General features: G+C 40.2%; 1 protein-coding gene across 1 annotated transcript; it reads right to left on the bottom strand.

Moving 5' to 3' along the window:
* Window positions 1-681: 681 nt before the first annotated feature.
* On the bottom strand, window positions 682-27,759 carry LOC142490723 (uncharacterized). Its single transcript, XM_075593139.1, has 5 exons — window positions 27,615-27,759; window positions 17,369-17,446; window positions 16,059-17,003; window positions 3,130-3,221; window positions 682-1,155 (listed from the first exon to the last, which is right to left on the bottom strand). Exons 1-5 carry the CDS (start codon window positions 27,757-27,759, stop codon window positions 682-684), a joined length of 1,734 nt encoding a protein of 577 aa, XP_075449254.1.

The following is a 27,759-nucleotide window of genomic DNA, read 5'->3' on the forward strand; positions in this document are numbered from 1 at the left end:
TCCCCCTTCTTTTGTGTCATTGAATTTATTTTTCCCGAATTAACCCGTGGTGCAAATACTGCTCTCAGTGCTGCCAGAATGTCTGTCTGTAACCTAACTCTCTCATCTCGTAATCTATGTGTGTTTTCAACCTCCCATTGCACTGCCCCTGCATCTGCATTTTCATTATATTGTTTAACAAATTTGCCTCGCTCTGTTGTGGCCATAATTATAATCAATAAATGTTTTATATCTCCGCAAGTTGGATCATAAGCTGTAACACTCTGCATTTGGTCACAAAACCCTTTAATATCTTCCTCAGGACTGGGAAACTCTATTTAGAAACAGTATTTCTCCTGGTGTCCAGGGGATGTATATTTGTGGCTGGCGACCATCAACTTAGTTCCCTGTCACTTCCCTGATTGGCATAACATTAAAATGTTTTCTGGGGGAAGACTTACATTTTTAGGGGTCAAAACTGGGCGTTGCTGGCTTCGTGTATGGGATGCGACTAGATCAGGGATTTGATTTCCAGGGCTAAGTCTGGGCATAAAATTGCAAACAAGATTAGTTAGTATATTGTCAAGGAGTCTCATGGTCCTTGGGGTAGGTGGAGGGCTTTTTGGGTTGTCAGATGAAGGTTGGGGAGTTTTATGTTTGGAAAATTGTGAGGGTCCTGAGTAGACTGGGGGAGGTGGAACATCAAAAATCGAGCCAGCGGACAACAAAAGGTGTGTTGGGAGGTGTTTGTGTAAGCTGTTTGGACAACTCCGACTGTGGTGGGGGTTGTGGTAGTGTTTGTACAGCGGGTGGCACAATAGAAGAAGTAATAGGAGTGAGTGCAGGGACGGGAGGCATGATAATGGGAATACTGGGTGTTAGTGCAGGGGCGGGAGGCACGATAATGGGAGTACTGGGAGTGAGTGCAATGAGTGCAGGTGCGGGAGGCAACAGGGAAGGTGGTGGAGGTGGTGCTGTAGGGGTACACATGGCTGGGTCTGAAAGGAAATCTAACTCTTCTGTAAGATACACTTCTTTGGGTTTCTGTGTTGTTTCTTTTACCCTCAGAGGGTATAAAGATGTTGTGACTGGTTGAGATGCGTGTACTGTTTGTGTAGCGTGTTTTTCCCATTCTAAAAATGTACACCATTCATCTTTGCTGATTGCACTAGGGTCCTTCAATAAAAATTTTCGCAAAGAATATAGAATATTTAAACTAAAAGTGCCATCTTGTGGCCAGCAGTAGCAATTGTCAATATCTCTAACTGCACGTTTAATCCAAAGCTTATTATACTTTCTAAAATTATTATTACCATAAAGTTTACACATAATTTCAAGGGGCCTACATTTTGCCGGCGAACGAGAATGTAGGTTCCACATAATTCTCCTATATTACCCCGATCAACGTCAATTGATTGTGTATCAATAAGATGATCGACACTTGGTATAATATAAGTAGAATCTACTGTATAATTAAGGACCCGTGATACTAACAATAGAGTGCCGTGTATTTCTTACGTGAATACAGTTCTTTTGTACTTACCTGGCTGTGTGCTGTCTCTTTTTCCCGGACCAACAATAATATAATATATATAATATATAATATAATATATAATATAATATATAATATAATATATAATATAATATATAATATAATATATATACATATATATATATATATATATATATATATATATATATATATATATATATATATATATATATATATATATATATATATATAAAGATTTCACAGGAACTCCAATATAGTATCCTGAATGGGTTGGTGCATATCCCATAAAGATAAAAACATACATTACCAGAAACTGGCTAAAAGGAGACAGCACTCAGGCAGGTAAGTGTATTAAAACACAAAGCACAGACGTCCAACGTTTCGATCCCACAGGGGGGATCTTCCTCAGGGGGGTGCATATATATATGTGTTATTGCTTACAATGTACTCATATGCAGCATTATTTTGTTAGAACACATTTCCTCAATTTCATCCTAGTAGGTAACATTCTAAACAATAATACTATTCCTATTGTTCATATGCACTTTGGAGTAATATTACACACAGACTACAAAATTGAATGGGTTTGTGTTAACAAAGGAACTTAGAACATTTCATACTCTCTTAACACTGCAAGCTCTTGGTTACAAAGAAGATATTAATTCAGATGATATCAAACATACTGAAAGGGAATATTGTTCAACATGTATATGTTTTATATTAGTTAATAATAAGCATATAAAATCATTGTACAACAATTGACATATTGTGTAATGCAAGTGAAGTTGTTAATGAATTGTGTTGTGTGCTGTAACGCACGTGCCTTCAGATAATTCCTTCACGCATGTGCATGATTTTATGTTGAAAGCTGCTCATGCTGATGCATAATCCAATGTCAAAATTAACAAGGCGAGACAGTGTCCAGCCTCTCTCCCCACCCCAAGAGCATGGACACACAAGACTAACGGACTGTAGCAACACAACCGTATTTTTATTAAGAAATTTCTAAACATTATACTCGTCATACAATACCTGTACGGTCTATGCTCGTGTTCATCAGCATATCAGAAATAGGGACTTGCATGTTCTTTTTGGTCAACAAGAATACCGGCATTTCTTATTGAGAATGAACTGATTGATTGACAGTTCTTGACTCTATATTACTTAGACGTACATATAAAAATAATATTTTTTTATTCTGTAAGTTAATTAATTTTTTATAAATCATGTTATCAAATCTATATACTGTTTGATGCTATAATTTTATGTCCCTCTCTTTTGTTAGATGACTTCACATATGAAGTGTTAAATATTATTCATCTGACATACAGATCACATGAAATTCACACATACACATCAATCAATCTTTAATATTACATTTGTACATGCACAACATTGTCCCCTCATGCACACATGATACACATTTTTAACACACTTGATAACAAAGGTGTTTCAGCGTAACATACCATAGCCAGATTTGCTTCAACACACAGCAGAGCTTGTACATAGAAGATGTGGACAGCCTCGACTATCCTATGATGATAAATTGTTATCATATGTATTCTAATAAACAAGGACAGTATACATTATTATTAACAGATACATTGTTGCTTTCCTGAGAAATAGGTGGCAATCACATTCCAAAGTTTCTCCACCCCAATGGCTGTCTGCTTCTGATCCCCAGCAACATGGACAGTTGGGTCCTCCTTGAGACCCACCTGTTTGTTGCCTGGAAGATTGTAATGCAGTGCAATATTGTGCAGAATGTAGCAACAAATCACTATGTCAGACACCTTTACAGGCTTGTACTGTAGGGCACCACCAGATCTATCAAGACATCTGAAATGACTTGTCCAATTGTCCACTCTCCTTTACCGATCGAGTGAATATGTGTGCTGCATTATATAGCTCCTCTGCGGGGTTTGAGGGTTAGCCAGTGGGTTTAAGAGCCACGGTCGGATCCCGTATCCTGAATCACCTATAATACAGCGTTATAAATTAATATTCCACATTGTAGAATGTACACAAAAATATATTGTTATTTGATAAAAAGCATTACATAGATTAATAATAAAAATGTTAGATAAGATGTGAGGTGTTTATTCAGATATGAGAGGCTCACAAAACATGCAGATATGTGTCTTTGCGAAATTACTACCTAATTTTATTCTATTCAATTACACATCCCTAGTGTAGTCAATCATAATTGGCAGTATGTAATGTTATCTATGTTGTCTCTAAAAATGATAAGCAGATCTTTGACATAACTGCTGCATTGTCTGTAAAATGTGTGTTTGTGTGTGTCTCTATGTATCACACATATAATCAATTCACATGGACATATGTATTTTAACCAATGTTGTTCAGATTATAACATGCAACTTCAATTATTTCTTAATATAGATGTGAGTATATGAAACACTGTCATAATAATATGACATTTCAATCTCAAATACATACACATAAAACATAAGTGAATTTACCACTTCGTTGTATTATATGTACTCACTCACCAGCCAACCATGTCCAAAATTAAACGTTTCAAATGCATGGAAGACTGATGAGTTTCTCAGAAAAGAGGAACGGTGGCTGGAACCCGAGAATCTGGCTACTACATTGAGAATCTTTATATTGGCATCACATAGCACCTGCACATTTATGAAGTGAAAGTGTTTACGGTTACAGTACGTATGCTCATTCAGACAAGGTGGGCTCAAGGCAACATGGGTACAATCGATTGCACCCATCATGCATGTTAGCCTGACTATGGTATAAAAGCCATTTTTGAGTTAGAGCCACTCTGTCTGCTCTCTAAGAAAATTAATATAATTCCTAATCAGTGCATATAGAAACCGGCTAAAGGCCCACGAGAATGACGACTGCGAGACTCCGCCTACTATGCCCACAGTTGTCTGAAAAGACATAGAAGCAAGAAAATTTAATGAGCACAGCATTTAAAACAAGGCCAGGGACTGCATGAACTCTGCCTGTTACAAAATCAAAATCTTCTCTTAACCCTGCATAAAGAACTAAGATTGCTGCTGAATGGAAGTGATATCTGCTAATAATTTCTTCTTCACTAAGCCCCTCCAAAAGTGTGTGTTCCTGGAATAAGCGTGGACGGGGCACCACCTCTTTCCTCTCCTCTCTCCTCTCTCTCACACTCTCCTATCCTGTCCCTTTCCTCTCCTATCCCTCTCCAATCTTCCTCTCCTATCCTGTCCCTCTCCTCTCCCTCTCCTCCAATGCCAGTCTTCTCCTCATCATTATGTGTCTCAACTACATCTCCATCTCTGCATACGCCATCTCACCCATGACATAAGTGTTCAATTGGCTTCCTTTAAATAGTTATGTCTTTATGACCGTGACTTCATTAAATGAAAGGTGTTGTCTTTATGGCAGTGACTTCATTAAATGAAAGGTGTTAATCAAAAAAATGTTAAGTAATAGCCTCCATTTGTGTTTATAAACAATGGATATGTGTTCATTAGCAATATCAACTCTTTATAAGGTGATATATTTTTAAGATGTTACGTAATTATTCATATACGTTGGTTAGCAAAAGAAAAACAGATGTTTATAATGCCAGTAATTGTCACATACGCAACAGTCAGCAATAGGAGTGGCCATTTACGGGTAAGGATAAGTGGTAATAAATCATTGAAGCATGTAGACGTGTAAAGCTGCAGATCAAACTGCCTTTTTTTATATAGAAATTTTATTTTCACCTTCAATATTTGCATCAATACAATCTGCGCAATGACAAGTGATTGGCTAAGCTGAAGATTGATCCGTACAACTGTAATCGATTGCTTGCTCATGGTTATTACATTCAGTTCTTGCACAGCATTGTGGGAAATATAGTCTTGGAATATACTTGACTGCAGTTACAAGATGCAATTGGTGCACTGCTAGAGAGAGGGTGGGGCTCAAGAGCCAGAGACTATAAGAAGGGGAATGAGGCTGTCACCTTCAAAATGCTTCCTACATTATAAAACATTCAAAATGTATTTAAAACATTTTTTTTTTAAAAGCTACAATAATTCTCATAGTACAGAAGTGATTACAAAAAAAATCATGTAGGATATTGCTTAAACTGCTGTTTTCAATTCACACACAACATAAAAAAAATTACAAAAAAAATATTCTGTTACATATGAATTATTCTTATAAAGCCAAGTAAAATATGGCTATTTTATTTATTATTTATTTATTTATAAAATATTTTACCAGGAAGTAATACATTGAGAGTTACCTCTCGTTTTCAAGTATGTCCTTGGCACAGAGCTAAGACAAATAATACATGGTTACAAATACAGTTACATAAATGAACAGGGTATACATTGTATACAAGACATTGCATGCACGGTTAAAGAAAATATATGTTATGGGCGTATGTAACAGTTACAGTCCAGATTAAAATGTGAGACAGCCCTAGATTTGAAAGAACTTAAACTGGTGGTGGATGTGAGAGTCTCTGGTAGGTTGTTCCAGTATTGGGGTGCACGGTAAGAGAAGGAGGAATGGACAGATACTTTGTTGATCCTTGGGACCATGAATAGTCTTTTGGAGTCAGATCTCAGGTGATAGGTGCTGCATGTGGTAGAGGTGAGGAGCTTGTTCAGGTGCTGGGTAGCTTATCCATAAAGAATTTAAAGGCAAGACAGGAAAGGTAAACTTTGCGCCTAGACTCTAGTGATGACCAATCTAGTTCTTTGAGCATTTCGCAGTGATGTGTGTTGTAGTTGCATTGGAGAACAAAATGACAAATTGAATTGTAGAGGGTGTCAAGTTTGCTAAGGTGGGTTTGAGGTGTCGTGCCATATACTATGTCTCCATAGTCAATAATTGGCATTAGCATCTGCTGTGCGATACGCTTTCTGACCAGGAGACTTAGGGCCTCATGCAGTAAGCGTTGATAAGGGAATTATCGCCATTTTATAGCCAAAATTGGGTTTGAGATTCAGTAAGCGCCGATAAGTGCTTGATATCGCCATGTTTCTGAGCCGATTATTTTGTTATGGCCAGTCGGCTGCCGATAAGCCTGTTTTCGCCACTGATCGCCACTTTTTTAAATCAGCTGGATTCAACAAAAAAAAACAGCTTATCGGGCCTGATCGGCACTACGAAATTGAGATGTTATGGCCAATTTCTCCCGCCAACTAAAGTTGGCAGTTTGGAGGGGAGAACGATCGCTAAGGCTGCCGCAACGGCACTTAGAAAAAAAAAACTTCTGTACATCAATGGAGTCAATGGAGCGGGGACGTATAACAGTATAGTACTGTTTACGTTTCATTGCTCACAATAGAAACGTCATTTGCATTACAGTGTGGGGGCATTCCCTGCATTGTGTCACAGCTGACGTGTATTATTTGCATAACATTATACTTTGACATGTTTGCAGCATTTGCGGGTCACATTACTCATCATGTGATGATGTGCCAAGGGAAAATACTATACTCAACTCTTAAAGGAGAACCTCACATCATATCACACATTTTACTGAACTGAGCGACAATTATTTACATGATGTTACACATGACACACATGTCACACATACACCGTATATTCATCTTCCTTTACATTACACAATGCTTGTAATGTGACACGCATCTTTAAACGTTCATGTACATCTGTCTTCTCATGTTTACATATAGTTTTGGGTCCTCCCTATTTTCATGACGTCACTTATTGGACGCTCAATCACATTGCATGTTTACATTGTAACCGTAGCATTACAAGCACTTCAACCTAACTTATACACACATGTACAGTAATTCAGCATTGGGACACCTTGTTAACTCATTCTATACCAACTATCCTCCTTACAGAAATGCATGCATATGCACACGACTATTCATTGTTGTCAACATGTCACAATAACATGCCTAATTACACATGTTACACAAAACTTTTCCCACGTCAATCTCAGCCTTTTTGCCTAATTACATGACTGACTGCTGCGTTCACAAGTGTTACATGCATTGCACATGCAACTATTTATTTGCAAGCAATGTTTCTACAAAGGTTCACGTCACATCATTGCCAAATATCATCATTCCCTGCAGAATACACACAACAAATACTTATAACAAGAACTGCACACAGCTTGCCACAGAAGTACTTTATTATGTTAATGTAACACCTTGCATTTTACTATGTCACCTGACATCATCACATACCTATTTAAAGGACGCCCATTACCTGATCATTCACAGCTACTCATTTCAAAATGTTGAGATTGTTTAGGAGACGGAGGAACATTCTTTTCTATGACATGCTTGATGATGAAGACAATCATATAGGGCAAGGGAGGGACACACCGAGGGACAGTGACAGGGACAGTCACGCGGATACGACAGGGACAGGGAGAGGGACAGGCCGAGGGACAGGTAGAGGGACAGGAGATCAGAGGAGAAGACAGAGGAGACAAGTTGTGCCTCGTCCGCGTCTGTACAGGGAGAGAACCCTGTTAGATGGGATGAGTGAGGAGGAGATTGTAAGTCGCTATCGTTTGAGTTCAGCAGCAATCTTAGCTCTTTATCAGGAGATAAGGGGAGATTTAGATTTTTTCACAGCCAGAGGTCGTGCAGTCCCTGGGCTTGTTAAAATGCTGTGCTCATTACATTATCTTGCTTCCGCGTCATACCAGACAACTGTGGGCATAGTGGGCGGGGTCTCGCAATCTACATTCTCGCGGGCCTTGACCCAGTTTCTCTATGCACTCAATAGACGCGCTAGGAATTATATTCATTTTCCTACAGAGGCGACAGAGTGGCTGCAAGTCAGGACTGGCTTTTATAATATAGCAGGGATACCATGTGTGCTGGGTGCAATCGATTGCACACATGTTGCTTTGATTGCACCTAGTCAGAGTGAGCATGTGTACCGCAATCGTAAGCACTACCATTCACTCAATGTACAGGTGGTATGTGATGCCACGATGAGGATAATGCATGTGGTACCCAAATTCCCTGGTTCCAGTCACGATTCCTCTATCCTGAGGAACTCTTCAGTCTTCCATGCGTTCGAAGAGGGACATTTTGAACATGGTTGGCTGCTGGGTGAGTACACATTTACATGTTATAACACAAAACACATTTTTATTTAGGAATGTTGGCATTGTACAATTTGATCACTAATGTCAGCTTATGTGTGCTCCATTCATTATAGGTGACTCAGGATACGGAATTAGGCCGTGGCTCTTGACTCCGGTGCTAAACCCTCAAACTGAAGCAGAGGAGAGGTACAATGCAGCCCATATATCTACAAGATCTGTTATAGAGAGGACATTTGGCCTACTCAAGACCAGATTTAGGTGTCTGGACAGAACTGGTGGGGCTCTTCTATACAAGCCTCAAAAAGTGTCTGATATTATCCTTGCCTGTTGCATTTTGCACAATGTTGCACTCAGGCACAATGTACAATCAGACCTAGCTGAGCCTTTGGTAGACGAGCATCCCACCCATGTAGCTGCTGAAAATGAACAAACAGCCAGTGGTGGCCAGACACGCCAGAATCTCATCAATTCATTTTTTTCTTGTAAGTAAAAACATATATGTTCCAAGTTCTACTTTTATACTTACATTATGTTATCTTAACAATAATGTTTTTTTATATACCCTTCTGGTAGGACACAGATGAATATGGGTTGCACACCTTTCTTTTCTCTGCTGTGTGCACAAAGGGATGTGGCACCGGTATGTTATTGTTGCACAGGTTATATAATCCCTCTTCAATTGTACTTTAGTTGTGTGTATGTGAATACAACTGGGGTAACAAAGCACTAATATTTTAGCATTGTGTTGTTCCTTATGCTAACACAATACACATATTATGCCCATACTCATTCATGCTTCTAGTATGCTTACATACAATGTTATTGGTGCAGTGTAACATGTACATCCATATGATGTGTACACCAGCCTGATTTACATTTTGAATGTCATGAAATATACATGGTGTTGCACATTTAACACCAAATACACACTTTGCTGTGTTGTTTACGGTACTGAAGATGGCATGTCAATGTTTGCAATTTATATATTGTTCCTTTGCATTATAGGTATATCTCCAGTATGACTGATCATGGTATGTATATTTGCTGACATCTCTCATAAGATGTGCCTACATCAATCTTCCTATAATTATTTGAAGTCAAAACCCAACATATTGGTTTAAACACAAATGTTACATATATGTACTTTCCGTATCATGTATATGCATTTAGCTACTCTTGAGCTTTCATGTGCATTGTATTAGAAAATGATTACTCCCATTTCATCACATTTTATGTATGTTTCCTTATAAATTCCATTAATGTAATATAGAGGTGTTTGGAGACAAGGGGATAACTGTAGTTATTTCTTTACTTACGGGAGATCATTCATCACGGATGAAATTGACTGATCATAAAACTCCATGCATGAATGCCTGCAATCACAACAATGCGTACTACATCTTATATTTAGCAATGTTGGTGTTTTGTAATGCTAGGAATTAATAGTCAACATTAATTTAAATTTGTGACATGTGTATGTATAAGTCACACGTGTGTGGATGTGTCCTACATGTACCAAGTGTTAAACTGTTAACAGAGAAGACAAATTTGTCACTAATGTTACTGTCATTTAGCATTTATAATTTACCAATATGACAATGTTGGTAATATTTTTGCAATATAAATCACGTCACTTCATCATTATCATGATGATAATTATCAAGTATTCTCACAATTGTAACGTCAATCACGTGCACATTAGCATAGACACACTTTGTAAGACAACTGTTTGCGTCTGTATCAATTTGTGTAGGATCCATGTATAACACCGACAAATGATAACACCAGCTTTATTATGGTAGCTTATATCATCATATTGACTATACTATGTATTTTTAGAACGTTTAATAAACACAGTAAACTATAGTTAGTTAGGTTAATGAAATATACACAGAAACGTACTTCATTACATGATGTTGATGTCATAATCAGAACATCATGCATTGTAGGGGACCACAACATCTGGCCAATAACATTATTTGCTACAGTCCCAAACCATTTTATCAACATACCCATGTAACAAGAGATTTTTAACAAGAAATGGCTAGTTGGTTGTAAGTGTCCTTTACATTGGGAGAAGGAGTGGCTCAGTGAGTAAAGACACACACTGGCACTGAGATTTTGAAGCAGGGGAGTCTGGTTCAATTCCCAGTGTCGGCTCCTTGTGACCTTGGGCAAGTCACTTTATCTCCCTGTGCCTCAGGCGGCAAAAAATAAATTGTAAGTTCCACGGGCCAGGGACCTCAGCCTGAAAAATGTGTCCGTAAAGCGCTGTGTACAACTAGCAGCGCTATACATGAACATGCTCATATTATAATTATTATTATTATTATTATTATTATTGTTACATAGTTTCGACAGTCATACGTTCCATTACACAATATAATTCACAAATGTGTTAGCAGAGTGGGAATGGTTGTTATATATAAAACACACCATGCCATAAAATGATAGTAGTCATTAAAGAACACTCAATAAAAATTCATGAGGCACTATTTTGCAACATCATTATGTTAATTAAGTGCTTATGCAATATAGGCATAAGGGTATCACATTTTTAATTGTTTGTTAATAAGCGCTGCAAGCAATATAAAATTAGTTCCATATGTAGTATAGTAGTCGGTGGCTCCTCCTCACAATCATCTCATATAAAGGTAGACTCTTCTGAAATCATACATTGATCCGATTGTATCTTCCCCGACATCTCTGAAATACAGCAAACACATGATGGTCAAATATGGCACCTTACTATATATGTATCCGTGACAACGCATTACACAGCTCTATATGATTGTGTACATACACACGTCACTCACTTATATGTTAGAAGTACAAGTGTACATCAGTATGTAATGTTTCTTTAAATTTGTAGCAGGCATAACTATGTATATGATGTGAACGTTGCCTGTATACTGAAAAATGTGCGCGCACATCTTAGTGTGCGCACGCACTTCACGCTTGGCTGCACTAACTGTTAGCGCATGCGCAAAACAAAGCGTACGTTGTGCGTTCAATACATCTTGAAAATACCATTAAACATAAAATCTTTATTTCAAATACAATGAATACGAAACTACATTCGTTCTAAACGAGTACATCTGTATTCTTTTGAAACAGACGTGTTTGGACAGAAAGGACGGCCGATAACACAATGCGCAAATGCAATACGTGTGACGTCATGTTAAACCAGCGTGAAACGCACGCTAACTCTCCTCCCACTCAATTAACATTCGGCTAACGCCACTTTACGGCTACAAACACTGAGCCGCACACATGACACACTGCAGTTACCGTTACTATAACAAAACATGACAGCCAATAGGCTTTGAGGCGCGCACGTCGCTTGGGGGCGGGACTTACATCCGTAATCCTTTTTAAGGACGCCTTGGGCCATGACAAGGGTCCCACGTCATACGTGGTGGACCCGCTTTTAAATGTTGCATGATAACAAAACAGGTATGTGTTAGAGTTATGTTAAAATGTTGCTAATATGGTTAAAGGGATAGGAAAGTACGTATATTTATTCCGTCAGCAATGTGTACTACTCTTTCAGGTTATACTATATTGTATTCGGCAACAATTTCTTTGTGATCGCTACATGTTATGCAGTCTGCAATGTTACGCTGTATCCATGCATTGAAAGGGAAAATGGTGGTTAAAAAAAAAAAAAAAAAAAAAACATTTAAACGCACAGTCAACGCATAACGGTTGTTATATTTACCATTCTTCTAGAATTAACTCTTCGTCTGGCTGCAACTGGTCGCTCCAGAAATGCAAGGCATTTTCATCCACGCTTGACCCACCCGCTGAATCCAGTATGACACACATCTCCTCCATGAAGCGCTCATAGGAATCGCCACTGCTTTCTTCAAACAATTGGTCGGGAGGTAGGTTCATTTCTTCTGGTTCCCATTCCAATGCATTTTCAGCTGAAAGGCTTGGTACATAATCATAGTACTTTTGTTGTTGTACAATGTGGGTTTCAGGAATGGAGGGTGCAGATATTGCAGCAGGTATCGATTCACACGGAACAGTAGTAGCGGATCCATTGCTATTGGCATTAGGAATAAATATGCCTTTCACAACAATATATGTGCCCTCTTTCAGGGTAAAATGCTTTTCCTTTGCAATCTTCCAGAAACCATAGGTGTGTTCTAGCTTATCCTGCACACGTTCAAAAAAGTCATTAGTTGATAAAGTGAATCTTATTGAGGAATTAAAATTCCACGCATGCCTACGGTCTTGGTAATAAGGATATTTAGCTCGAATCAAATCATAGATTTGGCGTGTGCTTGCTTTGTGTCCGCGACTGTTTAAAATTGCTTCTGAAACCATGTACTTATACCCTAAGAGGGGATTCATATTGTTAACGAATTCATCAGCCATGTCAGAGTAGCACAAAAGATGTGTGCAGTTCTGTCTTCTTTGCTCATCAAAATGATTCTGCTCAATGGCTAACAAATTCCTGTGTTTCGTTTTCAAGGTCAACAAAAGTAACTACTTTTACTCCTTATTTCAAACGCCAATTGGATGTGTCCTTTTAATTGGTTTAAGTTTTGTGGTTAGTGATAGGCGAATGTGGGAAAAACATGTATCATTTTTTTATCTCGTTTGTGAAAACATTCCTACACTTATTTCAGTAACATTGAGTTTTCTAGAAAAATAACAAAGAGCACTGTGTGAAAATAGTGCTTAGACAGCCATATCAGTAAATACACACACCTGCAAAATGAAATGTTTTTTTCCCACATACATTTCTGTGTGTATTTGAAAGTCTGGTTAACTACCTGTCTGCATGAGTTTAAATACGTGTGTATCTATATATATATAAATATATCTCTCTCATAAAAATATATATATATATATATATATATATATATATATAAAGTGTATATTGTACTATATGTATAGTGTGTGTGTGTGTGTGTATATATATATATATATATTGTATCTTTTTTCTTTTTTTTTATATTGCAGGAGTACACACAACATATTGATGGCAGTAAGTAGGCCTTGTATGAAACCTATTTAAATGGTGATAAACATGAGTGAATTAAGTAATAAACATTTGTTTGCACCCAATAATGTTAGAGGCTCACACTTAGTATAGTTGTAAAATATTAGGCCTGTTTTATTAAAATAGTGTGTTTTCACAAGGAAGCATGAAGTGTATGTTTTTTGTAAATACATCTATACCAGTTTAGATACTTAGGTATACTTTAATATACTTTATACTTTAGATACTTTAGATATTAGGTACTATATATACACACACACACACACACACAGTGTTTGTCTGTGTGTGTGTGTGTGCATATATCAATACATACTACATATATATTAGTATCAATTCAGAGATGTTCTTGAAACAAGAACACATAAATGATTAAAGGACAACATTACAATGGCCACCAAAGGTAAGTAATATTTAACACAAAATCCTGCTGTACACGTACAAGAAAGATGTTTGCAGTTAAATAGGTGCTTTTATAATTGCATGAAAATAATATGCACATGCAATGATTACATCAATTAACACACCCAAATGCAATGTTTTGCTGCAAAGTCAATGGCAGCTTCTCTAAACTTAGCAACTGGCTCCTGGTGGACCATTACTGAACAGACCACAAACAATATTAAAGTCCCCAGCGCTAAAGTCCAAGATACCGTGATCTTCAGATAGTCTCTGGTATTAAAGATGGTAACTGGACTCTGTTGAAAATGTTCCAGATGGGATGTGTCCTAGGAATGGACAGATGCACGTCTGAAATACAGATGAGAGGCACACCTGATTGCGCAGCGTTTTCTAGCAATCAGATCCCTATCTAAGACAGTGATGATTCCTACTCACATGATGAACGCCAATGTAGTCAGTGGAGAGAATCTGTGCTTGTTCCTCTTCTTTCAGCTCCTCTCACGACCCCACGTGCAGGCAGCTTTCTGGAGGAGACCTCAATCCACAGTGGCGTCGGGGGTTGGCTCCGTTGCGAAACCCCCACCGAGGGAAGGAATGGGCACAATATGGTGTAGTTTGAAACACTTTAATTAGCTAATACACTAAAAAACACATTAAAATACACTCACATGGTGCAATACCGAATTGTATTGCTCAAATTGCCGTCCGCAGCTTGCAAATCCTGCCCGCAAGATACAGAGAATCCCTGCACGCAGACACGCTGTTGGTACTAAGCGTGTGACGTCACCGCTGCCGGGAACTCTCCTTACAGAGGCTACGGTGGCTGGGTTGGCTCAAGTGACTAGACTCCTCCTCCCTACGCGTTTCGTGACACGTGGACGAAGTGACCACGTGTCACGAAACGCGTAGGGAGGAGGAGTCTAGTCACTTGAGCCAACCCAGCCACCGTAGCCTCTGTAAGGAGAGTTCCCGGCAGCGGTGACGTCACACGCTTAGTACCAACAGCGTGTCTGCGTGCAGGGATTCTCTGTATCTTGCGGGCAGGATTTGCAAGCTGCGGACGGCAATTTGAGCAATACAATTCGGTATTGCACCATGTGAGTGTATTTTAATGTGTTTTTTAGTGTATTAGCTAATTAAAGTGTTTCAAACTACACCATATTGTGCCCATTCCTTCCCTCGGTGGGGGTTTCGCAACGGAGCCAACCCCCGACGCCACTGTGGATTGAGGTCTCCTCCAGAAAGCTGCCTGCACGTGGGGTCGTGAGAGGAGCTGAAAGAAGAGGAACAAGCACAGATTCTCTCCACTGACTACATTGGCGTTCATCATGTGAGTAGGAATCATCACTGTCTTAGATAGGGATCTGATTGCTAGAAAACGCTGCGCAATCAGGTGTGCCTCTCATCTGTATTTCAGACGTGCATCTGTCCATTCCTAGGACACATCCCATCTGGAACATTTTCAACAGAGTCCAGTTACCATCTTTAATACCAGAGACTATCTGAAGATCACGGTAACTTGGACTTTAGCGCTGGGGACTTTAATATTGTTTGTGCACTGTTTTGTATCAGGTTTGGAATAACCTGACATTATTGTCACCTAGCCGCTTGCTCTTACAGCATTAGTTAGACTGTTTGTTGTGTTAGCACGTATTATATAATTTTTAGCATTGTATCTATCACACCTTAATTAGTGTAGGTAAGCGCTTTTTGGAGGGGTTATTTTCTTTGTTTTGTATTACTGAACAGACGATTAAAACATAAATATTTATAACACTATTCATTAATTAGGAGTGTTAACATTTCCAAAACTTCACGTGTACAAGAACATACTTGAAAGTTTGGAAACAACACAGTCTTCAGCATACATACAATAGTAATTAGATAATCTGAAGTCAACAAAACAAGGCCAAAGACATATTTTCTGAATTATAACATTTATTTTTTTTGTTCCTTTTGCGAGCGAGTAACAGGCCTGCTTGTTGTCTCTTGAATTTTCCTTTTTCTTTTGCCACCAACTTTAGGCACAACAGAGCCACTTTGAGTGGCCTCTGGCACTTCACGGGCAGGGCTTGTGGCCAGTGACTCACCTACAGGGCTTTTGGGCAGTGACTGTTCACCTACGGGGCTTGTGGCCAGTGACTCACCTACAGGGCTTGTGGCCAGTGACTCACCTACAGGGCTTTTGGGCAGTGATTCACCTACAGGGCTTTTGGGCAGCGATTCACCTACAGGGCTTTTGGGCAGCGATTCACCTACAGGGCTTTTGGGCAGCGATTCACCTACAGGGCTTTTGGGCAGCGATTCACCTACAATGCTTTTGGGCAGTGACTCACCTACAGGGCTTTTGGGTAGTGACTGTTCACGGACAGGGCTTGTGCCCACTGACACATGTGAGCATGTTGGTAGACACTGCACAAGTGATGGTTGGTCTGTTTCATGTGTGTCTTGTTTTGTTTTTGTCGCCTCCTTTGTAGGTGTCTGCTGCTGAATTTGTACAGATGACAGCGGTAGGATGTGATCAGGAACCTGCACAACAATGTCTGCTACTTGACCGGTAACATTTGGGCCTGGTGAATGAATATCAGATGAATGTGGTGAAAACTGACCTGCATGAACAGATCCTGGCTGTGAGGTGTTGAATTGTGGTACATTAGTCATTCTCCAGTAATTAGCTTGTGTTTGCTGAACAACTAATGCTTCGAATGAGGTGTTGATTTTTTGCAACTGTTTAGGCACTTCAATGAAGACTCTGTGGAGATGTGCCAATTGTGAAATTGTTTCTTCCTGCAGTGCAATCATCCTTTCCAGCACTGTCATCAGGTCAGAATGGCGACGATTTTCTGCTTCCACAATTTTTCCCTCAGAAGCTACAATTGCATCATATGTGGTATTTGCTGGACGTTTTGGCGGTAAAACAGTTTCAATTGGAACCTCTTCATGGTCACTTGCTTGTATTTGTGTGTCTATGGCGGCGGCGGCGGCATCATCATCATCATCATCATCATCATCATCAAAATCCTCTTCATCATGTTCTACAAATAAATGTACACATTATTAAATGGCATGTTAATCTCTGCTGTGTTACTATGTAATTGTACTGTGTCATAAGTAACAACTAACATGTTTCCATACGTTTTATAACCTCACATTAAAAACTACCTTGACTTAAGAATAATGTTTGGACTCAGTATGAAATATGAGTGAATGAAAACTTGCTGTAAACTCACAACTCCTACATGATAGTTAACATCACTAACACAATACCAGTTGCATTACACTTCATTTTCACTGACACTAAGTAATCCTATTTAAAGAAGATGTGCAAAACAAATAATGAACATGACAACATAACATATAGAAGAGCACATATTATATGGCCACCAACTGATACACTCACCTTCTAGGTGTGTTGAGCTGGCTGACCCAGGTGAAGACACTTGTTCAGTCTCAGGTGACACATGTCCTTCAGGGGCAACTATATATAACAATAACATAAGTTTTACATTTACATGTGTAAAAATTGAACAAACAGTTATTGTATGTTCTGTATTTATGAGTACCTAACAGCATCATTTCCTTAACCCAAAATGTGTGTGTGAAAGTGAACATAAATAGTTGTAATAACAATGTGCATGCCTGTGTACTTAGAACTTTTGAGTTCCCTAACATAAAACATACTATGTTCCTGCAGTAATGCGTGAGGATAAATAGATAAAATTAGTACATAAAAATCATATGTTGTGTAGTGATATCAGTATCATAATGTACATAACTATCATGAGATGACCATTCACAATGGTTATCATGAAGGTGGTCATATTGCAAAAAGTGTTGTTTTTGGTAGAGGATATGTGTGGTACATTAATATAAGATGTGGCACACATGAATGTGGCTGTGACTAAACAAGACAACACATGCAGTGTGTGATAATGTGTCGTTGATAGTAGTAGTTCAACTATAGATATGAGTGAACTAATGTGTGACGTACGCTTTGATAAGTAATGAGTTGTTGGGGCATTTAGTAGCTAAAGTGAAGCTTTCAAATGAGTGTGATTAACTTCAGTTGTGCTAGTCAGGTTGTAAGAACGGTATTCCCTTCCCCAAAAAGCCTAATCAGCCACACCTTTCAATTACTTGAAACAGGTGAAAATGGTGTGAACTAAGTTGACCCTAAAATGAGGCTGCAATTAGTGTGTGTGCTGAACCCCACCCCCTCTGTTGAAGTGTATGCTGTGATGAGATATTAATTGCAGCTGCTTTAACACAATGGTAGATGAGCTAAATAGTCGTGTGCAGTTTTTAAGTTATGAAAACAATGACATAAAATATGATACGTGTGCCTCATTATGCTGTCTGTATATGACTTAAAGCAAAAATGGACCTTTTCATAAACAACTATAGATGTGTTAGTGCAAGTGATGTTTGTAGGCCGTTGCATGCAATATATTTGATGCATGCTTAAAATAGGCAGTAATGTCATGTTTGTCGGAGTTAAATAAATAAAATACACAATAATATTATACATATTTCTGTTCTGTACCTGTAGCTAGTAATAATTTCTCATTAACATGTGTTACACATGTGTACTACCCTGTTGTTCCCCATCTTCGCCCACCATCAATTGCTTCCACTGCAGCAATGCATTTTGGGAATTCACATGTAAATGAGCACGCAATGGCACGTGCTATATTAGTTACTGCTTTTAGTAGAACTACAACATATATGTCTATTTTGAGATATATATATATATACAGAATCAGACATATACATATATAGATGCAGGTATGCTTATATTGTGAAGACAGTATAAAAAGCAGTGTAACTATGCAAAATAACTGTAAGCAACGACACGTAATATTACACGTATAGTACAGTAATATTTCTCACCTGGTGGAAATTGTGAGGGGTAAATTCCTATATCACGGTCACCAGGTAAGCCTTCCACGACGACGGGAAGTAATTTTGCCCGAAGCAGCTCCTCCAATGGACTTAATATGAGACGTTGTGGTGTCGGCCCACCTCCAGTGCCAGTAGCATGCACGCGTTGGTGTTGTATTTTCTTTTTCAATTTGGACCTAATATCATCAAATCTCTTGTGACAATTCCGCTTGTCCCTCACATGATTCCCACACGCATTGACACCAATGACTATTGTGTCCCACATTTCTTTTCTGCTTGCTGAACTTGTCCGCCCTTGAAAAACATATAAAATATATGAGGTAAATGATTAATAATAGAAGCACCAGTTTCCTACACTGCTAGCTGTTCCAAGAGATAGCAAACATGCTGTTTTATGTGTAATATGTGAAGCACATGAGCATTCACTACTAAACCTATACATGTAAGCAAGGTTGCATTCATATTGTATGCAGTTATGGCAAATTGACCGCCTGTGTTTAGTTGTCCTTGTAAGGCATGATAAAAAGCTGTGTTTCCAGACTAATTAACATAGAAAGATATTCTGAACCCATATTTGCATATGAACAAAACTCAGATGACCTAGGATCACATGTATTTGAATAATAAATGTAAAGGTACACTTACCTAGTAAATGTCCATATATACTGTCATAGTGCTCCAGAATGCCAGTGACAAGAGCTGTATTTTCCTGGTCATTGAAGCGAGGATTACGTGGCTTCTCCACACGTTTCTTCCGAGCAGGTTTAGGGTCAGAGCTTGGCTGGTGCTGACTGGACTCTCCTTCTTCCAATGGAAGAGCCTCCAAAAGCTGCCCACCAGCAAGCACGCCACCACCATCCACCCCATCAGCAACTGGGCCACCAGCAGCACTCACAGCACCAGCACTCCCACTCCTAGCACCAGCACTCCCACTCCTAGCACCAGCACTCCCACTCCTAGCAACAGCACTCCCACTCCCAGCAACAGCACTCCCACTCCCAGCAACAGCACTCCCACTCCCAGCAACAGCACTCCCACTCCCAGCAACAACACTCCCACTCACAGCAACAGCACTCCCACTCCCAGCACCAGCACTCCCACTCCCAGCAACACCACTCGGTGCACCAGCAACATCACTCCCCTGAACAATACGTTCACTCCGACACGTACTCGCACGAGTAGCACTCCCACTCCCACCAGCATCACTCTTCCCACGCTTTGCGGGCATACTTCCAGCACTCACAAAAAACAGACAACTAATGTACAGCCAATCACACGAAACACTTCCACATATAAAACAAGACAAAGATGTAAACAAAACAACAATGGACAAAGCTCACCCAATACACAACAAGTCTCTCCGTCAATATGCAAATGTTCAATCAGCCAGCTCTGTGCGTCTCTCTCTCTCTCTCACTCCCAACAACACAGAGAATGATTAGCAGTACACGTTGCCTTTAAATATGGCGCGCAATCCAATACATGCTTGTTTCGCCTGATTCAGCAAGATTTGTGATTGGGCAACCTATCAGCACCCCGCCACGCACGCCGATACACCTGTGTGTGATCGGATAATCATCGTGAGAGTGGGCGGATTTGTTTTCGGGTTGATTTTGAATGTATTCGGCACTTACTGCATACGGAGAGGAAAAATCGCCATTAACATGACTAATCGGTAAACTTGCCGATTTCACTTAATCGACGCTTACTGCATGAGGCCCTTAGGGAGGATTTGTTCCTGTAAAGTACCCCTAGTTTGGCATAGGTCTTGGTTGTCAGGGTATCAATGTGCATTCCGAATGTTAAGTGTTAGTCAAACCATAAGCCCAGGTATTTAAAACTAGTGACAGGGGTTAGGGTGGTGTTAGTGTTGGTTCTAATATGGAGCTCAGTCGCTGGAAGCTTTAAGAATTTAGTCTTGGTCCCAAATACCATTGTTACAGTCTTGTCAGTGTTTAAAAACAGTTTGTTTTGGGAAATCCAGTTTTCGAGTCTGAAAAAGTCAGACTGAAGTATGTGTTGAAGGTCAGAGAGGCTATGGCTGTGTGCATATAGGATTGTGTCATCTGCATAAATGTGTATTAAGGCTTCCTTACAAGCTGTGGGAAGATCATTAATGAACACTGAGAAGAGTAGGGGTCCCAGAACAGAGCCTTGCGGGACACCACAGGTGATATCCAGGGGGTTGGAGTTAGAGCCTGAGATGGACACATGTTGGGATCTTCCTGATAGGTAGGACTGAAACCAGTTTAAAGCATGCTTCCCTATTCCAGAGCTCTGGAGTTTGTTAAGCAGGATAGTATGATCAACTGTATCAAAAGCCTTTGCAAAATCTAGGAATACTGCACCAGTGAGTTGTCTCCGTTCCATTCCACACTAGATTTCATTGCAAACTTTTAGCAGGGTAGTTACGGTGGAGTGTTTTGGACGAAAGCCAGATTGGAATTGGCTAGGGAAATTTGTCTTGGTGTAGTAGTCGTTTAATTGGTAGTGGACACATTTTTCTATGACTTTGGATAGAATTGGGAGAAGTGAGATTGGTCTGTAGTTTGAGACAGTGTTTTTGTCCCCACTTTTGAACATTGGGACAACTCTGGCAGTTTTCCAGGTCTTAGGGATATGGCCTGCAGACAGGATAGGGTTGACTATGGAAGCAATTGGTTTGGCAACGGCTGGGGCACCAAGTCGTAGGAACCGAGATTGTAGCAAGTCAGGTCCGCATTGGCTGCTTAGTTTTAGTTTGAGGAGCGCTTGTGTAAGCTCCTCTTCAGATACTGGGCCAAATTGAAAATTGTGGGCAGTGTTGGGAAGGGGTGGGGCTATGTGGGCACTCCCAGGATGAGATTCAGTTTGTGGTTTGGGCTGCGTTTCGCTAATAAGTTAGTGGCACACCCCACAAAGTAATCATTGAATGCATTTGCAATGTCAGTGGGGTTTGTCAGAGTAATATCCCCTTTGTGATATTACTTGGTTGTTGATGGTTAGGAGGCTAGAATATATTGTTGATAACCTTCCAGAAGTTAGCTGGGTTTGATGTATTTTGGTGGAGATTGTCAGAGTAATATTGTGCTTTTGCGTGCCTTGTTTGCCTTGTGCACATGTTCCGCAGGCATCTGTAGTGATTGAGATCCTTGGTAGTGCCAGTTAATTTGTAGCTTTTCCACAAGGTATCCCTGAGCTGGTAGAGTGCAATAAGGTCAGTTGTAACCCATGGAAGATGGGCCCCCCGTACCCTTATTTTGCCTAGTGGAGCATGGGTATCGCAGAGTTTTAAGATCTCGGATTGGAAATAGTCGAACGCAGAATCAGGGTTCGGAATTAAATCGATTCTGTGCCATGAGCAGTTGGTAAGGTCATTCAGAAACTGTTGTGGGTTAAAGTTTTTAAATGTTCTAGTGAGGAGAACTTTACGGCTTGAATGGGGGGTTTTTATTTTCCTTACACAGTACACTATTGCATGGTCACTGAAAATATCCGGAAGGATGCCAGAGGATTGGATTCTGCTGGGGTTTGAGGAGAGAATCCAGTCTAGCAAGGAATGGTTATGCGATTTCAGGTTTGTCCATGTGGGTTGGGAAATGAGTTGTGATAGGTTAAGTGACTTGAGTTGTATCTGGATTTTATGGTTTTTAGGGTCAAGCCAGTTGAAGTTGAAATCCCCAAGAACTAGCAGCTCACTCTTCTCGTTCAGAGAGGAAATGGAGCCAAGAAACCGGGTGATATCAGCCAGGGATTGTAGAGGGGCTTTAGAGGGGCGGTAGATGCCAGCGAGCAAGATGGGCTTAGAAAAGGGGAGGCAGATTTTGCCAACTAAAATTTCAAAAGAGCGTGGGCTGGGGGGGCAATTTAACAGTGTAAATTGTAATGTGTCTGCAATATAAAATAACACCCCTCCTCCTCTCTTTGACCTATCTCTCCTAAAAATGGAGTATCCCTGAATGGCGATATTTGCATCAGGGGTTTTATGGGTTAGCCATGTTTCTGTAAGAACGATGGCTTTGGGTTTATGCATAAGGCACCATGCTCTTAGTTCGTTCAGTTTGGGCAGCAGGCTCCGAATATTTATATGGGGACCAGATAGCCCTTTTTGGAATTTAAAGGTGGAATTCTCAGGGGCATGGGACAGATTTGAAATGGGAGGACCTGGGTTATGTTCAATATCACCCGCTAAAGAGAGTAATAGTATGAGGAGAAATTTGGGTAGTTGTTTGCAAGTTGTAGATTTGTGGTGTTTGCCATTAGAGTGAGCAGTGGTTGGTGTGCTGGTTTTTAGAGTTCTCCACCAACATTCCATAGATAGTGAAAGGCTTTTGAGTAGTCCAGGGTGTATGGTGATGTTGGGTGTGGGCCAGGATGGAGGAGATTGTAGTGTATAGAGGGAGTAACATCTACATGAGGCCAGGAGAAAGAAAAAAGTTAAGATACATAGCAGGTTCATGATACCAGAGATAGGCAGTACTGCATGGAGCTGTTGTGAGTGTGTGCAGACTTAACAGCAGGGGTGTGCCTGTTCCTTGTCAAAAGTTTTACTGCATTGCAATGCTAGTCAGTTCTGGGTTTCAGTGGGCTGAGTTGGTGTGGGAGTTAATTTTGTGCAGTCAGTTTTGGGAGAGGCTGCAGTGAAATAAGTTGTAAAGGGGTGGGGGTTAAAATATGCAGGTTAGCAAGCATGGGATCAAAGTGTGGTCATATAAGCTCACCGTTTGTTGCCTTGAGTAAGAGTTTGCAGAAAGGATGCAGTCCCCAGTCACCTCTAGTCAAACTATAGTCTAACTATATTGTCACTTAAAATGATCACGTTAAATGCATCACTCTTAAGATGCCAATGCTTCCTTGCCAATGCAAGGGGAATATGTGTTTTATACATCTAAAGCAGTCACATGACCCTCCCCCTACCCCAATAAATCAGCTTGTTCCAGTTGACTATTAACAGCACAGAGTTAAGAGGGGAAAAAAAAAACACCTTTTAAGTCAAACATACCAAACTTATCACTGCTTAAGGCCACTGAGTAAATCTTTTAAACAGGACTTGCACATCAGGAACATACCAAACGTATCACTGCTTAAGGCCACTGAGTAAATCTTTTAAACAGGACTTGCACATCAGGAACATACCTGTGAAGAGAATGCAATTAGATCCATGTCATATCTGCGTAGGTTATTGGTCTTGCATGAAGAAAGTAAATATATAACTATAGTCTAACTATATTGTCACTTAAAATGATCACTTTAAATGCATCACTCTTAAGATGCCAATGCTTGCCAACGCAAGGGGAATATGTGTTTAATACATCTAAAGCAGTCACATGACCCTCCCCCCGCCCCAATAAATCAGCTTTTTCCAGTTGGTCAATTAACAGCACAGAGTTACGAGGGGAAAAAAAAACACCTTTTGATATTCAAACATACCAAACTTATCACTGCTTAAGGCCACTGAGTAAATCTTTTAAACAGGACTTGCACATCAGGAACATACCAAACTTATCACTGCTTAAGGCCACTGAGTAAATCTTTTAAACAGGACTTGCACATCAGGAACATACCAAACTTATCACTGCTTAAGGCCACTGAGTAAATCTTTTAAACAGGACTTGCACATCAGGAACATACCAAACTTATCACTGCTTAAGGCCACTGAGTAAATATTTTAATCAGGACTTGCCCATCAGGAACATACCTGTGAAGAGAATGCAATTAGATCCATGTCATATCTGCGGAGGTTATTGGTCTTGCATGAAGAAAGTAAATATATAACTATAGTCTAACTATATTGTCACTTAAAATGATCACTTTGAATGCATCACTCTTAAGATGCCAATGCTTCCTTGCCAATGCAAAGGGAATATGACCATATGGTCATATATTGACCATAGGAGTAAAAACATTGTAGATTGATGACAGAATCTAACATGAATTGACTACAGTGGCTGCCGCCTTTAACCTCCTATGGCTAATTATTTAAATCGCGGGCAGATGCGGGCCATTTTCGGCCGTTTTGGACGCCTTCCATGTTAAGCGCCATTAGCGCTTATGCGTCAATGCGGCTGACGCACGGGAAACTCTGTGACAAACGGAGAACATCCCCGCATTTTTACGGGTAAGTAGGAGGTTAAAAGGGTCCTCAGCTGTATGTTAGACACGTTGGTTAAAAGGTTTAAAATGTATGTAACCTGTGAGAACATATGTCAACACTGTCTTAATAATTTAAGTAATATGTTAAACTGCTGGTCAAAGTGACATTTTGACAAAATATAGTAGATGTTATATCATTACATATGTGCTTGAATAATATCAGCACACTGACAAATGATTAGAAACATTGCAGATGTATAAAATATGTACTCGTTCGATTGGTCAGGTTATTTAAATATTTAACTGCAAAGCATTGTGGGAACTTTAGTCCATGTAGATAATATAACTGCACAGTTACTAGATACAATTGGTACCCTGCTAGAGAGAAGCCATGGATGAAGAGGCCAAACCAATCAGAAGAGGAAGGGGATGTAACTTTGATAATGCTTTATACACTATAAACTTTGAAAAATTACATACAAAATGTATGGCATGCTTATTTATATTATTAGAAACACTTTTGACATACAGATGCAGTGGCCGTTATTCGAACATAACATGGAACCACTTTTGTGTGCTCTGCTGTATTCCATACAGTATTCATGCTGCATTCATGCCACATTCACGCCACCAGGCATGCCAGGCACCCCTGTGTTTATCGCGGTTGATCTTTAATTTAATGGTTTCGGATTTCTTTGGGTACAATTCTTTGCGTATCCGCCAGGTGGCAGAAATTAATGAATTCTAATTTGTACTGTACTACTATGTCAATTTGCAGGTGTTTAAAAACCAGATAAATACCAAGTCTTCACAATGGACCACTGTGGTATCGACCTTGGTCCTTGAAGACGCTGAAGACGTTATCAAATTTAGGCATTTCATAATAAAAACTTATAAAACTCAATGCTCTGTGCTTTTTTCTACATTTCTACAGTATCCTTGCAAAATTGCTGACGGGACTGGACTGGACACCATGTGTCTCCTAACACATAAAAAACCTGACTGTAGTTGTGAATTTTTAATATGTTCTGCAATTAATGCTGTAGCAGATAACATGGCGACTGTAGCAGAAATATATGAATATTTCATTTCTAACAATGATTTTTACAAATTTTCACCTGACGTTCGTGGGTGGAAGCGTTTGATAAGGCAAACCTAAACTAACGATCATTGTTTTTATCGCATCACCCCTACTCCCGGAGATAGGAGGGTATTGGTGTGTGATCCCACATTTTTACAGTTTGTTTGATCATGGCAACTGCAAAAGTAGAAAGGTCAGGTTTAATCCATATAAGATTCATCAGCAATGTGCCAGCGCCGGCTTACAATAACGGTCTGACCGTCGGTGAAAACCTGGTGAACGGCAAACCTTGCTACCTGTCCCCGCAGAATACCTGAAAAATTTCCAGCCTGAGCCTGATTTCATGCTCAGCCCCACAAATATGGATCCCACTGAGGTGGGTCGAGTCCTGGACATGCACTCTGACATGTTTAACAAAATGGAGAAATATCTTGACCAGAATAGTCGGCGTATGGAGCTACTCTACAGACAATATATGCTATTACTGACAAGGCAAAACGTGCCCCTGTTGATTCTGTTCCCTCAGCGGTGCCTGCTCCCGCAACTGTTCCTATGAACGCAGCCTCCGAACCCTGACTTCCTACACCCAATCGCTACGGCAGCGAACCGCTCAGTTGTCGCGAGTTTCTTAACCACTGTTTCATACAGTTTGAATTGATGCCCTCTCGTTTTTTGTCCTAGTGATCTAAGACGGCCTATATCATCTCCCTGTTAATTGATGACATCTTGGCGTGGGCTTCACCCATCGGTGAATAAAGGCCATACCTCACGTGGGACATAACAGGTTTCACCAAAGAGTTCCGCAGAGTATTCGACACACCCAGACACAAGGTAACCTGCTTCATCTCTCTTTCATACTACCCATTGCAGTCGTCCTGTGCCTGGTACGCAGTTGAATTTCGGACAATAGGCGCTGCAACCAGCTGGAACGATGAGGCATTGGAGGCAGCATTCTGGCAATGTCTGTCCGTGAACCTTATGGACGAACTTGCTGCATAGGAACATCCCACGGATCAGGAGGAGCTCATTAGCCTATGCATCTGAGTGGATCTAAGATTACAGGGAGGAAGGACCAAAAGAAATTGACGCAAGCAAGGTATGCAGTTTCCCCGTAGCCACTGCACAGAGGTTCTTAACTCCCCTCTTCCGGATCTGGAAGAACCCATGCAGCTTGGAGGCAACAAGCTATCACCCAGTGAGAAACAACGCAGATGTAATGCTGGACTGACTTTATTGCGGTGAGATTGACACCAGGAATTGTTTGCCCCCAGAAGTTGGGGAACACCAAGTACCCAGTGAGAGCCAGGAGGATCACACTGGGAACATTATCTACTACTCCCAAGATTCTGACCAGGCTTTTGATACCTATCACCCTAACTGGTGACACCTTCAATGCCACCATTCGGGCCTTTCTGGACTCTGGGTCAGGTGGGAATTTCATGGACCAGAGGTTCGGAGAGAAAAATAAAATCCCTTTGGAACATTAAAGTGACCCGGTAGAGCTAGAGGCTCTTGACGTTCGACTCTTACAACCCGCCTTTATGTCTCTTCATACTATCCCTTTTCAATTGTAGACAGGAGAAGTTCATACCGAAAGGATCCAATTTTATGTCATTCATTATCCTACTGTCGACGTCCTCCTGGGACTCCCATGGCTTCAACTGCATAACCCTCAGATCGACTGGACAGAAGAGCAGCCTTTCCAATGGAGTACTTACAGAACTGCTCTGTGCCAT

The sequence above is a fragment of the Ascaphus truei genome, chromosome 3, assembly GCF_040206685.1.
Source record: "Ascaphus truei isolate aAscTru1 chromosome 3, aAscTru1.hap1, whole genome shotgun sequence".
Classification (NCBI taxonomy): domain Eukaryota; kingdom Metazoa; phylum Chordata; class Amphibia; order Anura; family Ascaphidae; genus Ascaphus; species Ascaphus truei.